Consider the following 15,718-nt stretch of genomic DNA (forward strand, 5'->3'; position numbering starts at 1 on the left):
GGATGCCTTCTTCCTCCCAGGTTTCTTGGTCCGTAAAGCTGGGCTGGGTGGTGTGCGGTTGTCCCCTCTGTCACTAAACCCTACCTGGACCCCTGTTCCAGATCACTGGTTAGTGCTCTTCCTGCCAAATCTTCGTGTCCTTTGCCTCTGTCACACCTCCTGAGTAGTCAGCTACATGCTAATAACATTAAGTTTAATGTAATAGTAATACAGGATTTGGAGTCTTTGATGTCAGATTTTAGTTGGATGATATGAGAGTGATGCCTCATGGGAGGCTTACATGAAAAATGTCTGTGAAAGTGCTTTATAAACTGGAAAACAAAGCAGAAATGGTTTCTTCATAAATCCTAAGCACCAGTTCTCCAACTGTGGTTTATGAGCCAGCAGCCTCAGCATCCCCCTGGAATTCCTTACAAAGGTGAAATTTGGGCTTAGGGCCCAACCCAAACTTACCTGCATGAGGCCCAGCAGACTGTTTTCCCATTTGTTTGTGAAGCATTGCACTAGATCATGATACTTAAAAACCTAAGGACAATTGTATTTAGTCTGCTGGTGTTGCTGGAACAGAATTTCAGATTTAACAATAGAGATTGAAACACTAGAGATTTTTTTTTTCACAGTTCTGGAGGCTGGAAGTCCAAGGTCAAGGTGTCGGCAGGGTTTTCTTCTGTTGAAGACTTCCTCCTTAACTAGCAGAGAGCTGCCATTTCCCTGTGTGGACTTACCTCAGCAGAACTTGCCACCCCTCTTATGTGGATACCAGTCCTCCTAGGTCAGGTCCCATCATTATGATCTCTTTTAACCTCAGTGATTTCCTTGAAGGTGCTACCTCCAAATAGTCACATTGGGAGTTAGGGCTTCAATATATGAATTTTAGGGGAACATGGTTTAAAATAGTTAAAAATTATTGAGAAAAAAATCAGCCCTACCTTTATTAAGTAGTTAGCCTACTACTCCATCTCCTTGCCTAGTTTTTCTTTGAGCAACAGTGTTCCAGCTTCAATACTTAGTCCTAATTAATCCATTAGTTTTGTAGTTTATTCAATTACTACTGGTCTTAACCACATTTTGTTTTACTTTTTAAAAGTAAAACAGGCCCTGGCTGGTGTGGCTCAGTGGTCTGAGTGCCTGCCCAGGAACTGGGGGGTCACTGGTTTGAATATCAGTCAGGACACATGCTGGGTTGTGGGCCGGGTCCCCAGTTAGGGGCATGCGAGAGGCAACCACACATTGGTGTTTCTCTCCTCCTCTCTCTTTCTCCCTTCCCCTCTCTAAAAATAAATAAGTGAAATCTTAAAAAAATAAACTAATTTGGTTGGGTGTAGTCCTGCAAAGTGAAAGGTCGCTGGGTCAATTCTTGGTCAGGGCACATGGCTAGATTGTGGCTTTAGTCCTGTCCAACCCCTCATGCCCCCAGCGGGGCACATGCCAGAGACAACCAATTGATGATTCTCTCTCAGTATCAATATTTCTATCCCTCTCTTTCCCTTTCAATAAATAAATAAATAAATCTTAAAAACTAATACCAGTCCTAGGAAAGGTTATGTATGACTTTATATAGCACATTTATTTTCTGCACCGCCTAAATGCTAAGCGTTTAGGAAGCCATTGGACTTACTCTTTTTTCTATTTGTGAACACAGTCCTAAGATATGTTAAATAAAAGAAATACCATCAAGTGACACATGATAGTCTAGTTCTAGTTTAATCACTTCAATGAGTTAGAGTCAATAAGGAATTTGGCATTAAATTCAGTACTAGAATAATTTGATTTAATTTTTTTCTAGACACTTAATTGGTCAGATGCTTCTGTGGTTGTGAGTTGGGGCCATTGAAGTTTATGAAAGAGCCCCTTCAGTTTCTTTCTTTATTTTTGTTTGTTTTGGATTTTGCCTGAGAAATACAGGTCTCCATTGTAAATAAGAAACCAAAAAATTAAGCTCAGTTTTCTTTCTTTTTTGTGATGAATACATATAATATGTGCCATCTTCCCCGTTAAGTGTACAATTCAGTGGCATGAAGTACCTTTACATTATTGTGCACTCATCACCTCCATCTATTTCTAGAACTCTTTTCTCTTGCAGGACTGAAACTCTACTACCTACTCCCAAATCATTTTTGCATCCATGTGGCTCTGGGTTTGTTTTTTTTTTTTTTTAATTAATTTTTTTGGGGGGCGTTTTCAATTACAGTTGTCCCATTTTTTTCCCCTGTGCTCCCCCCCACCCATCCCACCCCTTCTCCCACAATCATATCCCTACCTGTTGTCCATGTCCAGTTTTTTTTTGTTTTTTTTAATCCTCATCTGAGAATGTGGTTAAAGAGAGGGAAGTGGAGGGAGAGACAGTGACATTGGAGAGAAACATCCATCAGTTGCGTTCAGCACACATCATGTTGGCTTCGTTTTTATATCTTTTGATCTGTGGTCCTTGGAAAGAGGACTCACTTGCACTCTAATGCAATTCACAAGCATATAAGTGTTTAGAAAATAAGAGATAAAAGGAACTGGGTCTTGGTTTAAGTTTTTTTTTTTGTCTTCAAACACTAATTTAACACTACTTATACCTGATGATCTGAACCACAGTAGCAATATCTGTATTAAGTAATTTTTTTTATCCTCACCTGAGGACATGCTCATTATTTTTGAGGAAGGGGAAGGAAAGAGAAGAGGGGGGAAGAGAAAGAGAAACATTGATGTGTGAGAGAAAGTACACACCTGGAGCAACAACCAAACCCACAGCCTAGGTGTGTGCCCTGACCATGGATCTAGCCCTCGCACTGTGAGTTCATGGGATGATGCTCCAACCAGCTGAGCCACACTGGCCAGGATGTATTAAGTATTTAATGTGAAGCTAATTAGCTCCTCTGTTATCATTTCATTGTAATGTTTTAATCAGTATTCATAAATTAATACACAAAAGGGTCTTTTGTCATTTGTTAAGCTTTTACAAATGTTCAGAGGTTAATTTGAAATTGTATTTGAACATTCTAGCTCTGTAGCCAACCTGTTTATGTTTGAAATTTTCTTGAAATTGAATCATTTAAACTGATTTTAGGGAAACCCTTGACTCTCTCGGCTTACTTTCTTTATCTGTAAAATGAAATAAAGTTCCCTTTAGTTTTGATTTGAAAGCCTTAATTTTAAGATTTATTTATTTATTTATTTATAGAGAGAGGGAAAGGGAGGGAGAAAGAGAGGGAGAGAAACATCAATGTGTGGTTGCCTCTCGCACACCCCCAAATGGGGACCCAGTTTGCAATCCAGACATTGTGCCCTGACTGGGAATCAAACCGGCAACCCTTTGGTTGGCAGGCCTGCACTTAATCCACTGAGCCCCAACAGCCAGGGCGCACGCCTTAATTTTAAATGAGAAGAGTTAGTGGTCTTTATGGAATTTTTTAAAGGAGGTGATACATTTCACTTACTTAAAACTCTTTTTATACGTAGATCATGGGAGAGAAGTGGTTGCTGTGTGTGTTACTGGTCCTCGCAGCTGCTGTCATTCAGGGCCATGAGGGCCATGACGAGGATGTAGTTGATATTGAGGACGACCTCGATGACGTCATTGAAGAGGTAGAAGACTCAAAACCAAAACCAGAGTCCAGCACTCCTGCATCTCCAAAGGTTTGAAGTGGTCTTTGAATCTTACTTGTTTTACTTCTTTATTTTTTTTTAATTTTTTTATTTTATTTATTTGTTTATTTTTTTTTGGTTTTTCAATTACAGTTGTCCCCTTTTCCCCTAATTTCTCTCCCCCACCCAACCCACCCCCTCTCCCGCTATCATATTGTTTTACTTCTTGAGGTAATCAAAAGATGAAGGTAAATTTGGATGCTTTTCAAAGGAAAAACTAATCTACTAAAATACATAACTGATCTCTCTGGCAGTCTTTGTTATATCTTGCTGAGGATAAATTATATGGATAGAACTCAAGGGCCAGCTAGGAAAATTTTGAGGTAATTGAAAGCAAACCAAGAGAATAAATCCTACTAATACAGGTATGTTATTGAAAATTTCAATTCTTTTTAAAAAATTTATTTTTAGAGAGGAAGGGAGGGAGAAAGAATGAAACATCAATGTGCGCAAATACATCCATCATTTTGCCTCTTGCAGATCCCCAACTGGGGATGTGACCTGCAACCCAGGCATGTGCTCTGCCTGGGAATCAAACCTGCAACCTTTCAATTTGTAGGCAAGCACCCAATCCACTGAGCCACATCAGCCATGGTGAAAATTTCCATTTTTTTTTTTAATCCCTAAATATAATACTTCTATTTTTTTAAGTATATTTTATTGATTATGCTATTATAGTTGCCCTAGTTTTTTTCCTTTGTCCCCCTCTGCTCGGTACCCCCCTTTCTTCCAGCAATCCCTCCCCTTTACTTCATATCCATGGGTCGTGCATATAAATTCTTTGTCTTCTCCATTTCCTATACTATTTCAACGTCCCCCTGTCTATTTAGTACCTATCAATTATGCTTCTTGATCCCTGCACCATTTCCTCATTTCTTCCCCTTCTCCTTCCCAGCTTATAACCTTCCAAATGATCCACATACCTATGATTCTGTTCCTATTCTGGTGGTTTGTTTAGTTTTTTTTGTTTGTTTGTTTTTAGATTTGTTTGTTGATATTTGTCAGTTTTTATCATTTTAATGTTCATAGTTTTGATCTTCTTTTTCTTAAATATGTCTCTTTAACATTTCATGTAATAATGGCTTGGTGATAATGAACTCTTAGTTTTACTTTGTCTGGAAAGCACTTTATCTGCCCTTCCATTCTAGATGATAGCTTTACTGGACGGAGTAAATCTTGGTTGTAGGTCCTTGCTTTTCATCACTTTGAATACTTCTTGCCTGCAGAGTTTCTTTTGAGAAATTGGCTGACAGTCTTATGGGAACTCCTTTTTAGGTAACTCTCTTCTTTTCTCTTGATGCTTTTAAGATTCCCTCTTCATCTTTAACCTTTGGCATTTTAATTATGATGTATCTTGGTGTGGTCCTCTTTGGGCCCAACTTGTTTGGAACTTTCTGTGCTTCCTAGACTTGTATGTCTATTTTTGTTGCTAAATTTGGGAAGTTTTCCTCCATTATTTTTCATTAAGTTTTCAATTTCATGCTTTTTCTTTTTCTGGCACTTCTATGATTTGGATATTGGCACATTTAAAAGTTGTCCCAGAGGTTCCTAAGCTTCTCCTCATTTTTTTTCAGTTTTGTTTCTTCATTATGTACTGATTGACTGTTTTTTTCTTTCCTTTGTTCCAAATCATTGATTTGAACCCCGGTTTCCTTCCCTTCACCATTGGTTTTGTGTGGATTTTCCTTCCTTTCACTTAGTGTACCCTACACTTCTTCCCTTCTGTGTTTACCATACTCAAGCTTATCGATCAAGTCTGTGAGCATCTTTATTACCAGTGTTTTGAACTCTATGTCTTTTAGGTTGGCTATCTTCTCATGGCTTAGTTCTCCCACTGGAAACTTTATCTGCTTCATCATTTGTGTGATACTTTTCTGTCTCCTCAACTTGACAGGCTCCTGTGTTTGCCTCTGTGTCTTAGGTAGAGCTGTCACACCTGTTACGTTGTAAGGGGTGGAGCCTTAGGTACTTGTCAGTGTGGGGCAACCTGTTTCACCACATTGTGGCACTGGATGTGCGGGAGGAGTCTGAGAGGGAACAATTCCGCTTGTTCAGCACTCACCCCTTTTCCAGTCACTTCACCCACTCTATATAGGACTGGCACCCCTCTAGCTGTTGCCTTGGTTGTGGGTGGGTTTGCAGATGTTCTAGGACTGTGGGGGCACTCTAAACAAATGGATTCTGCTGAGAGACAGGCAGGTTCTTCTGCTATCCCAACCCCCACTGCTTTTCACAGCTAGAAGAAATGTGGTTTTATTTTCCCGGCATTGGAACCATGAGCTGCATGGTCTGGCCTGGTGCTGGGATCACTCCCCCGGTGTCCCTCCCAGCTTTTATAATGTGGGACTGCTTGTTCTGCCAGGCCAGCTGCAGCCACTGTAGCACCTCTGTCACCACACCACATCCTCTCTGCCCCGGTTCCCTGTCTCTGCCCTTCCTGTCTGGATAATTATTACTTCTTTATATCTTTGTTTGTTGGATTTTCATGCAGTTAGATTTCTGGTAGTTCTGGTGGTTTTTTGTTTTGAGGTAGATATATCCCTTCTATGATTGTGCAAGGAGGCAAAGCGTGTCTACCTACACCCCGTCTTGGCTGGAAGTCAGAAATTTCAATTCTTAATTCATTTTTATGTTTGACACAGGTCACCTACAAAGCTCCAATTCCAACAGGGGAAGTATATTTTGCTGATTCCTTTGACAGAGGAACTCTGTCAGGGTAAGTATTTCTTAGGGTATAACTTAGAGGCAAACATATTAATAGGAGAATAGTGGATTCCTTTTAGGATAGCACCTTATATAGTGAAATGGTGATGACTATTTTATATCCCCAGTGTTCATGCCCATTTAGGAAAACAGTCTTTTATAACCTGTGGTTCTCACTTCCATTTCACTCTCTTCTTCCACCCTGTACTTTTTTCACTTGAGTCTTAAAAAAAGGAATTGTTTCATAGGTTTGGTCCTTTTTTCTTACAGTTTTGTGAATTGAATATTGATATTACCACTACTTGTGTGACAGATTTAAAAGTAGAGTGGTTAAGTAGGCTAGGGAGAGCTAGATAGACCCTGCTTTTATTATTATTTACGTTGTGTCTTTTCACAGGTTGGCTATCATTTGGACCTTAATTTTGGGGTTTCTCTTAATTACAGGTGGATTTTGTCCAAAGCCAAGAAAGATGACACTGATGATGAAATTGCTAAATATGATGGTGAGAGTGCATTTGATTTAAATATAATAGCAGGTTGAAGTTTGGCATGTTGTTTCCATGCCATTTCCTAAGACGGAGTATGTATGCATTTTAAGATTTTTTTCCTCAGAAGTTTTGCTGTCTTTGTGTGTTCCATTATATATTATAGGGTTAGACCTGTTTCTTTGTTTTACACCATAAAATGGAACAGTAATTTATCACCTATTGTGTTGTGTGGTGGAAATGGAAGGTGTTTTTAAAGCACTGGTAAAGAGAATATGCTATGGATTTTTAAAAACTGTATCCAAATATTTGTCAGATATATGTGTGCATAATATTAATAGGCCAGCTCTCACAGGTAAATGGAATGTGTTAAAATGTGTCATTATGATACACTTGTACATCTTAGGGTTTTGTATACTACCATTTAAAGGACTTTCAAAGGTGTAGTGAAGGAGTAAACTTTTTTGTGTGTCTTGTAGGAAAATGGGAGGTAGATGAAATAAGGGAAACAAAGCTTCCAGGCGACAAAGGACTTGTATTGATGTCTCGGGCCAAGCATCATGCCATCTCTGCTAAACTGAACAAACCCTTCCTGTTTGATACCAAGCCTCTCATTGTTCAGTAAGTGAAATATTTTTCTGACAGAAACTTCGGAATGGTGATCTCAGAAGACATAGTATGAAACTATTACTCTACATTTAAAAATGAGAATTAGTGTGTATTACAGTAGGGATTTTTGAGTGTATTTAAGCATTTTTTAGTGTAATCTAATGTTATTCTCCTTTCTAATAAATTATTTTGAAAGAAACTGGCTATTTGTCCTCCTGATAGCAAAAGAACTTCTGGTTTACAAAAATATTGGATTAGCCAAAAAGTCTGTATGGTATTTTTTCCGTAAAAGATATATTTTTCATTTTCACCAATAACTTCATTTATTTTTTCTTCACTTGTCTTGGCGAGTCATTTTATATTTTGATGTAATAGACACAGTGAGCTCTACATAGAAAATTAACAAAAAAAAAAACATGGTTGTCCCTCTTTGCTTAAATACAGAGATGCTAGACTAGAGATAAATACATGAAGACAGAGTTTTGTGCCATCGTTGAATAAGCCAGATTGATATGGATATGGTGATGCACTTATATGATCATCTAGAGAATTTTATTTGGTTTCATATTTTCTAAGAAGAAATATTGAGGAAATTTTTCATCTGAGAAAGATCACATACGTCTTGGATTCAGTCACCTATCTCTTTCAAGGGATATTTGCTGCTAGAAGCATTTAAAGCACACAGATCACCTTAAGACATGATACTATATTCTAGTTTATTTTGAGTCAGAGTGCATTTCCAGGATACTCAAAGACAGTTGTTAAGTCCTTGAACCTCCTTCTATAATCATGTAGTGTGACTAAGGTCAAAAATTCTAGTCTGGCTAAGTCGGTCGTCTGTGGAATAACTATTGATTTATATATTTTGAGTATGTTGGCTGTCTCCTGCTATTGGCTTCTAGTGGGCAGAGGCCCGGGTTGCTGCTGAACATCTCCCAGTGCATAAGATAGCCCTGCAGCAAAGATTTGGCTAAAATGTCAATAGTACCAAAAAACTTTGCTAACCACTTTTTACATGTTTGTTCGATCAGTCACAGCACCTTCTCCATACATTGCACACATCTGATTTTGCATCTCAGTTGCGTTTTTACCTTTTTTGAAATAATAAAGCATAGTACGCTGAAAATGTTGAGTATCTTCTTCCATCTTCAATATTAAAATGGCTGCCCCAAAATTCATCAGCTGTGATAAGTTTTTTTTTAAATGCACGCTGATACGACAGCTGTCACAATACAGTCTTAACAAAATTGTTTCAAATGAAGTTAAAGACAGCTAAGTGCCACTAGAGCCATTGTGCAGAAAGAAAGAAACGAACTTTTTGGCCAACTCAATATTTACTGAGAATCTGCATTAAGCTCTTATTTTATTTTACTTATTTATTTTGGGGGTATAGGAAAGTCATTCAAAAGCAATAGAAGATGGAATCTTTCCTAAGTGTAAGCATATGACCTATGATAAAATGTGAGACCTGAAGAGTATTATGCTAAGTGAAATAAGCCAGTCAGAGAAAGACAAATACCATATAAGTTCACTCTTATGTGGAATCTAATGAACAGACTGAACTAACAGGCAAAACAGAGACAGACTCGTAGATGGAGAGCAGATAGTGGTGGGGGGATGTTAGGGGATGGAGGGATGGAGCAAAAAGGAAAAAGGACTCATGGATATGGACAACAGTGTGGTGATTGCTGAGAGGGAAAGGATATAAGAGGACTAAATGGTAATGGGGGAAAAAATATAATAAAGAATAAATAAATTTAAAAAGTGAGACCAAGATGGGGAAAAGGATAATAAATAAGAAACTTGCTTGTTTAGAATGCCATATGGTTTTCTGCTTTTCTCTTTCAAATTAGGTATGAGGTTAATTTCCAAAATGGAATAGAATGTGGTGGTGCCTATGTGAAACTGCTTTCCAAAACCCCGGAACTCAACTTGGTAGGTACTTCCTATTTTATGTGGCCACCCATTATTATCTTCTAAATACCTTAGAGAAAAAGAAAGAAAATTTTGTGAGATATGTAAAAATAAAGGCCCATCTGCTGTTGAAACATTTTGGAGGAGTTTAGGAATATTGATTTTGACATTTATGTGCTTTTTATTTGAAATGTGAATTTCAAAGCTTCTGTTCCTGGTTTTTGTTCAATGTAATTTTTAGTTTTAGAGAACTTGTTTCTTTGTTTTATGAAAGGAGCAGTAACTATCTAGATATATGCATTGCTTTGTTTTGTTAAGCATTTCCATAATATTGTCATGTAAAATTTCCTGGTAATTTCTGTTTATTCCTTTTCACTGTTATCTACATGAATCTCATAAATGAATGAGCTTTTCTTTTTTAAAAAGTTTTCAATTACAGTTGACATTGAATATTTTATTCCTTTCAGGTGTACATCATAGTGGGTAGCCATTGATATAATTTACGAAGTGAATCCCACTGATAAATATAGTCCTCACCTGACACTAAACATAGTTATTATATTCCCTGTGCTGTATTTTACATCCTTATAACTATTCTGTAACTTACCAATTTGTACTTCTTAATTCCTTTACCTTTTTCACCTAGCTTCCCAAGCCTCCGATCATTTGGCAACCATCAGTTTTGTTCTCTGTATTCATGAGTCTCTTTGTTTTGTTCCTTTTTGTTCTTTAGATTCCGTATATAAGTGAAATGATATGATATGTCTTTGTCTGGCTTAATTTCATTTAGCATAATACCCTCTAGATTCATCCATGCTGTCACAGAATCAGCTTTCTCTTTAATGTGACAATAATTTATCTGGGATTTTATAAGAGGAAATATAACACTTTTGAAAAGTTGCTTTGAACAGTTTAATTTACTTAAAATAACTCATTTTTGTTTCTGAAGGACCAGTTCCATGACAAGACCCCTTACACAATAATGTTTGGTCCAGATAAGTGTGGAGAGGACTATAAATTGCACTTCATCTTCCGCCACAAAAACCCCAAAACAGGCGTATACGAAGAAAAGCATGCAAAGAGGCCTGATGCAGATCTGAAGACCTATTTTACTGATAAGAAAACACATCTTTATACATTAAGTAAGAAAAACCATTAATTTGGGGGGTTTTATAGCATGACGAGTTTATCATCCATGTAACGTCAAGACTGCACATATAGAGAAGACCTAAGCCTGCAAGTAAGAGTCTCTGTTAGCATAGTATCTTAGTGGAGAAATGAACTTAATGTTCCAGCACAAAAAGAAGCTTCTCTTCCCTACTTTGAATTGAGAATTGGGGTTTGAGGCAATTTTGAGAATAAGCTTTTGTCCCATAAAGAGCTTCTTGGCTGAGGCCCTGATTGCCATCCTTTGTTTATTTTCTTATTGATAAAATGTTAAGTAATAGAACATAAAGTAGAAATATATATACAGTGTTTTAAAATTATCTTTCAGATGAGTTTGCTTGGATGCTCCAAGACCTGGACAATTGAATTTATTTTTTTTTTTTTTTTTTTGGACAATTGAATTTAATCATTTGGACATTACAATAGGATTTTTACTTTATTAAAGCTTCCTGCTGATTTGAGATGATGTGTATACATGCTTTTTTTTTTTTTAAATCTTTACTCAATATGTTTATTGATTTTAGAGAGGAAGAGAGAGAGAGAGACATCAATCAGCTGCCTCCTGTACATGCTTTGACCGGAGATTAAACCTGAAACCTAAGTATGTGCCCTGACCAGGGATCGAACCTGCAACCTTTTTTTTTTTGGTGTACGGGACGACGCTCTAACCAACGGAGCCACCCGGCCAGGGCCACATGCCTATTTTCTTAAAGAATATAGTAATCTATTTTCTTCATATTCAGTAATTCATATTCAGTATAAGATTTCCAAAGATAGAAATAAACATAAAGAAGACATTCAAAATACTATGGAAGACAATGGAACACTATGTCAGTTTTTTTTTTTAAAGTATATTTTATTGATTATGTTGTTACAGTAGTCCCAGTTTTTTTCCCCTTTGCTCCCCTCTGCCCAGTACTCTCCTTCCCTCCAACAGTCCCACCCTACTTAGTTAATGTCCATGGGTCGTGCATATAAGTTCTTTGATGTCACCCTTTCCTATATTATTCTTAACTTCCCCCTGTCTATTTTGTACCAACCAATTATGCTTCTTAATCCCTACACCATTTCCCCATTTCTCCCCCTTCCTCCTCACAGCTGATAACCCTCCAAATGATCCCCATACCTATGATTCTGTTTCTGTTCTGGTTGTTTGCTTAGTTTGTTTTTGCTTTTATTTTTTAGATTCAGTTGTTGATAGTGGTGAGTTTGTTGTCATTTTAATGTTCATAGTTTTGATCTTCTTTTTCTTAAATAAGTCCCTTTAACATTTATATAATAATGGCTTGGTGATAATGAACTCCTTTAGCTTTATCTTCTCTGGGAAGCACTTTATCTGCCCTTCCATTCTAAATGATAACTTTGCTGGATACAGTAATCTTGGTTGTAGGTCCTTGCTTTTCATCACTTTGAATACTTCTTGCCAGTCCCTTCTTGCCTGCAAAGTTCCTTTTGAGAAATTAACTGATAGTCTTATAGGCACCTCTTTATAGGTAACTCTGCTTTTCTCTTGCTGCTTTTAAGATTTTTCTTTATCTTAACATTTAGCATTTTAATTATGATGTGTCTTGGTGTGGTCCTCTTTGGATCTAGCTTGTTTGGAACTCTCTGTGCTATTTCCTTTGCCAAATTTGGGAAGTTTTTCTTCATTATTTTTTCACATAAGCTTTCAATTTCTTGCTTTTTCTCTTCTTCTGGCACCCCTACGATTTGGATGTTGTCATGTTTAAAGTTGTCCCAGAGGTTCCTAAGCCTCTCCTCATTTTTTTCAATTCTTCTTTCCTCATTCTGTACTGGTTGACTGTTTTTTTCTTCCTTATGTTCCAGGTCATTGATTTGAACCCCGGTTTCCTTCCCTTCACCATTGGTTTTGTGTGGATTTTCCTTCGTTTCATTTAGCATAGCCTTCACTTCTTCCCTTATGTGTTTGTCATACTTAAGCATATCTGTCAAGCCTGTGAGCATCTTTATCACCAGTGTTTTCAACTGTTTATGTTGGCTAACTCTGCGTCGCTTAGTTCTCCCACTGGAATCTTTATCTGTTCCCTCTTTTGGGCCATATTTCTCTGTCTCCTCATCTTAACAGGCTCCTGTGTTTGTTTGCTGCTGTGTCTTAGGTAGAGCTGTTGCTTCTATTATGTTGTAAGGGGCGGAGCCTTAAGGATTCATCAGTAGGGGCGACCCATTTCACCACATTGTGGCGCTGTGTGTGTGGGAGGGGTCTGAGAGGGAACAGTGCCCCTTGCTCAGCCCTCACCCCTTTTCCAGGCACTTGTCCTACTTCTGTATGGGACTGGCACCCCTCTAGCTGTTGCCCTGCCGTCGTCCCAGAGTGGGTGTGTCTGTGGAACTTCTAGGACAGTGGGGGCCCTTTAAACAGCCGGACTCTGCTGAGAGACCTACAGTTTCCTCTGCCCCAATCCCCACTGGTTTGCAGTCAGAAGCAATAAGGCTTTATTTTCCCCCGCACTGGAACTGTAAGCTATGCAGTCTGTTCTTATGCTAGGAGTGTACCCCAGGTGTCCCTCCTGACTTTTTAAAACATGTGACTGCACTTTCCACCAGCCTGCTGCCCCTGACACCACCACACTGCATCCTCTCTGCCCCAGCTCCGCCCCTCCTACCTGTCTGGATCAGTATTTCTTCTTTATATCTTTGTTTGTTGGACTTCCATGCAGCTCTGTTTTCTGAAACTTCTGATTGTCTCTAGTTTTGAGGTAGCTGTAATCCTTCTTAGCGGTGGAGGGAGGAGGCTCAGCGTGTCTGTCTAGGCCTCAATCTTGGCCGAAAGTTCTTAAATGTTTCTAATTGCATAAATGAAGTCTTCTGTTGTTCTAAATTTTATTTATCATCTGTTTTCATTCCTAAAATTCCTGAGGTTCTAGCTTTATGATTTACAGATAAGAATAAGAAGATTGAGTTGCTGGGGCTCCAAGACCATGTTCTGAGGGCCTTCCTTCATGCTTTTGCTCTCTGTTAGAAATACGATCTTTTGTGTTGTGGTAGAGAGCTTGGGAATGAGTGGTTAGTTAACTTCTTATAATTTCATTTACTTTTTTCCAGTTTTGAATCCAGATAATAGTTTTGAAATATTAGTGGACCAGGCTCTTGTGAACAGTGGAAATCTACTAAATGATATGACTCCTCCTGTAAACCCTTCACGTGAAATTGAGGACCCAGAGGACCGGAAACCTGAGGATTGGGATGAAAGACCAAAAATACCAGATCCTGATGCTGTCAAACCAGATGACTGGTGAGCCTTTCAGTGCAGTTGAACAAATGAATGTTGGTTTAGGTGTGATAATTTCAATAATCTATGATGCAGTTCACATGGTAGGAAAAACGTAGATTCCTGTAGCTGAAAGGGGGCCACACAGACCATCTGGATTTCCCGGCCAGTTCACAGACCAGGGGATGTTGATGTTGGTGAGTTCGCCTGTGCTGACACAGTTTGTTTATGGCAAAACCTCAGGCCTCTGGGCCTGGCCTTTGAAATGCTTCTATGAATTCACATTAAAAGCTTGAGTCCTGAGATCTTAAATTTTAATTTGAAAAATAATCTTTATCATATATTAAATAAAATTCAAGAGATCTTCACTCTGGGCTGGGTAGTGGAATACTTAGCCACAGGACATGAGCCACCCACACATCTCCAGTTCAGCAGGTAAATGAAGTTGGTGTGCATATAGTGTGTGGTCTAATAGCAGATGTTACTCGGTGCCCAGAGCCCCAGCTATACCCAATCCCGGGGTGGTTTCTTAGAGCAGTGCCAGTCTGATTGAGACTTGAAAGTGAGATGAGAGTTAACTTTAAGTGGTGAAGATGGAAAATGGTATTCCTGGTTGAAGAAGCACATCATATGCAAAAGTAGAGGAGCAGGCGTGAGCTCAGTACATATGAGGGAAGTTGAATATATGTGGCCTTTTGTGTGGGGCACAAATTGGAGAGTGATGAGAAATGAAAATTGGCTTTTGGAAATGTCAGAAAGTGAACAAAGAGAAATAATAAAACTGGCCTTCCATTATAAAAGGATCCCCTTAAGTTTAGCAGTGAAATTGTAGTTGGTGTTTTTCCACCCTTAAATTAAGGTAGGGATTCTTGGACTTTTATCCTGTACTAGTGTAAATGCCAAGTTTATTTGTGTATTTGGTGAACTTTAGATTTGGACTTGGCCTTGTTCAGTATTGTATTCCTTAACTAGTTGTTTTATTTTGGGGATGGGAGTGTGAATGTTCTGCCTAAAAGTGTCAGCTGAATGTTGTACAAGTTCAAGTTCTCACACAATTAATTTAAAACTAGCATAGTTCAAAAAACAAGCACATGACCAAGGATATGTGTTGTCTTTGCTTACCAGATACAGTGGCACCATCTTTCAGCAACTGCCATGAAACTTGGAAACGTGCTTCTTGGTGAACTTTTATTTTAGCAGTAACTCTTGGAGTTATAATTAATATACTGAAATCTGCTCTTTTAAATTGTGTAGTTTAATGGCCCCTAGAGGTGTTGCAGGTGTGGCTGCCATGTCACATTTGTGTTGTTAGGTGGCAGAGAAGAGAGACTTGTCTACACTCAGTGTTCTGGCTGTGAACATCTGGATGATTGATAGACTGACACTTGGCAAAAAAATAGTACAGTTTCGTGGTTTAGTATATTTATCAGTGTTGTACAACCATCACCACTGTCTTTAATTTCAGAAGATTTTAATCACCCCCCATAACCCTCCCCATTAAGCAGTTACTCCCTATTTTTATATTCCCTATTTTTCTGTCTCTATATGGCTTTGCCCATTCTGGACATAGAATAAAGTAGGTGACTTTTTGTGCCTGGCTTCTTTCACATACTGTCATGTGGTCAAGGTTCATCCATGTTGACACATGTGTCAGTGCTTCAATTCTTTTTATGGCTGAATAATGTTCTGTTTTGTGGGTAATACCAATTTTATTTTTCCTTCCCTTAGTTGGTTGACATTTGGGTTGTTTCCCCTTTTTGGCTATGATTATGACTGATATTTCTGTGAACATTCTGGTACAGGTTTTTGGGTGAATATGCATTTTCATTTCTCTTGAATATATGCTTAGAAATGCAATTGTTGGGCCATATGGTAACTGTGTTTAACTTTTTGAGGAACTGCCAAACTGTTTTCCAAAGCTCTGCCCCATTTTGCTTTGCCATCATCAATGGATGCAAGTTTCGTTTTCCCCACATTC

The 15,718-nt window shown here is 38.3% G+C and overlaps 1 protein-coding gene and 1 non-coding gene across 3 annotated transcripts in view; both read left to right on the forward strand.

Annotated features, from left to right (window-relative positions):
• CANX (calnexin) overlaps positions 1 to 15,718 on the forward strand; it is a 41,439-nt gene that overhangs the window by 18,020 nt on the left and 7,701 nt on the right. Inside the window, exons 1-8 of one of the 2 annotated variants that reach the window (XM_090290437.1) lie at positions 88 to 108; positions 3,448 to 3,624; positions 6,276 to 6,349; positions 6,781 to 6,839; positions 7,301 to 7,442; positions 9,284 to 9,365; positions 10,294 to 10,486; positions 13,575 to 13,764. In XM_090290437.1, the coding sequence (XP_090146563.1) occupies positions 3,451 to 3,624; positions 6,276 to 6,349; positions 6,781 to 6,839; positions 7,301 to 7,442; positions 9,284 to 9,365; positions 10,294 to 10,486; positions 13,575 to 13,764 (914 nt within the window). In that variant the 5' untranslated portion in view covers positions 88 to 108; positions 3,448 to 3,450. Of the gene's footprint in view, positions 1 to 87; positions 109 to 3,447; positions 3,625 to 6,275; positions 6,350 to 6,780; positions 6,840 to 7,300; positions 7,443 to 9,283; positions 9,366 to 10,293; positions 10,487 to 13,574; positions 13,765 to 15,718 lie in introns of those variants that run through there. The other variant, XM_090290438.1, reaches the window with a different exon arrangement.
• On the forward strand, positions 14,999 to 15,126 carry LOC150000387 (small nucleolar RNA SNORA17). Its single transcript, XR_016513853.1, has one exon. It is a non-coding gene; the product is annotated as a small nucleolar RNA SNORA17 (small nucleolar RNA).

This window comes from Furipterus horrens, unplaced genomic scaffold, assembly GCF_987537825.1.
Source record: "Furipterus horrens unplaced genomic scaffold, mFurHor1.1.pri manual_scaffold_10, whole genome shotgun sequence".
NCBI classification, from domain to species: domain Eukaryota; kingdom Metazoa; phylum Chordata; class Mammalia; order Chiroptera; family Furipteridae; genus Furipterus; species Furipterus horrens.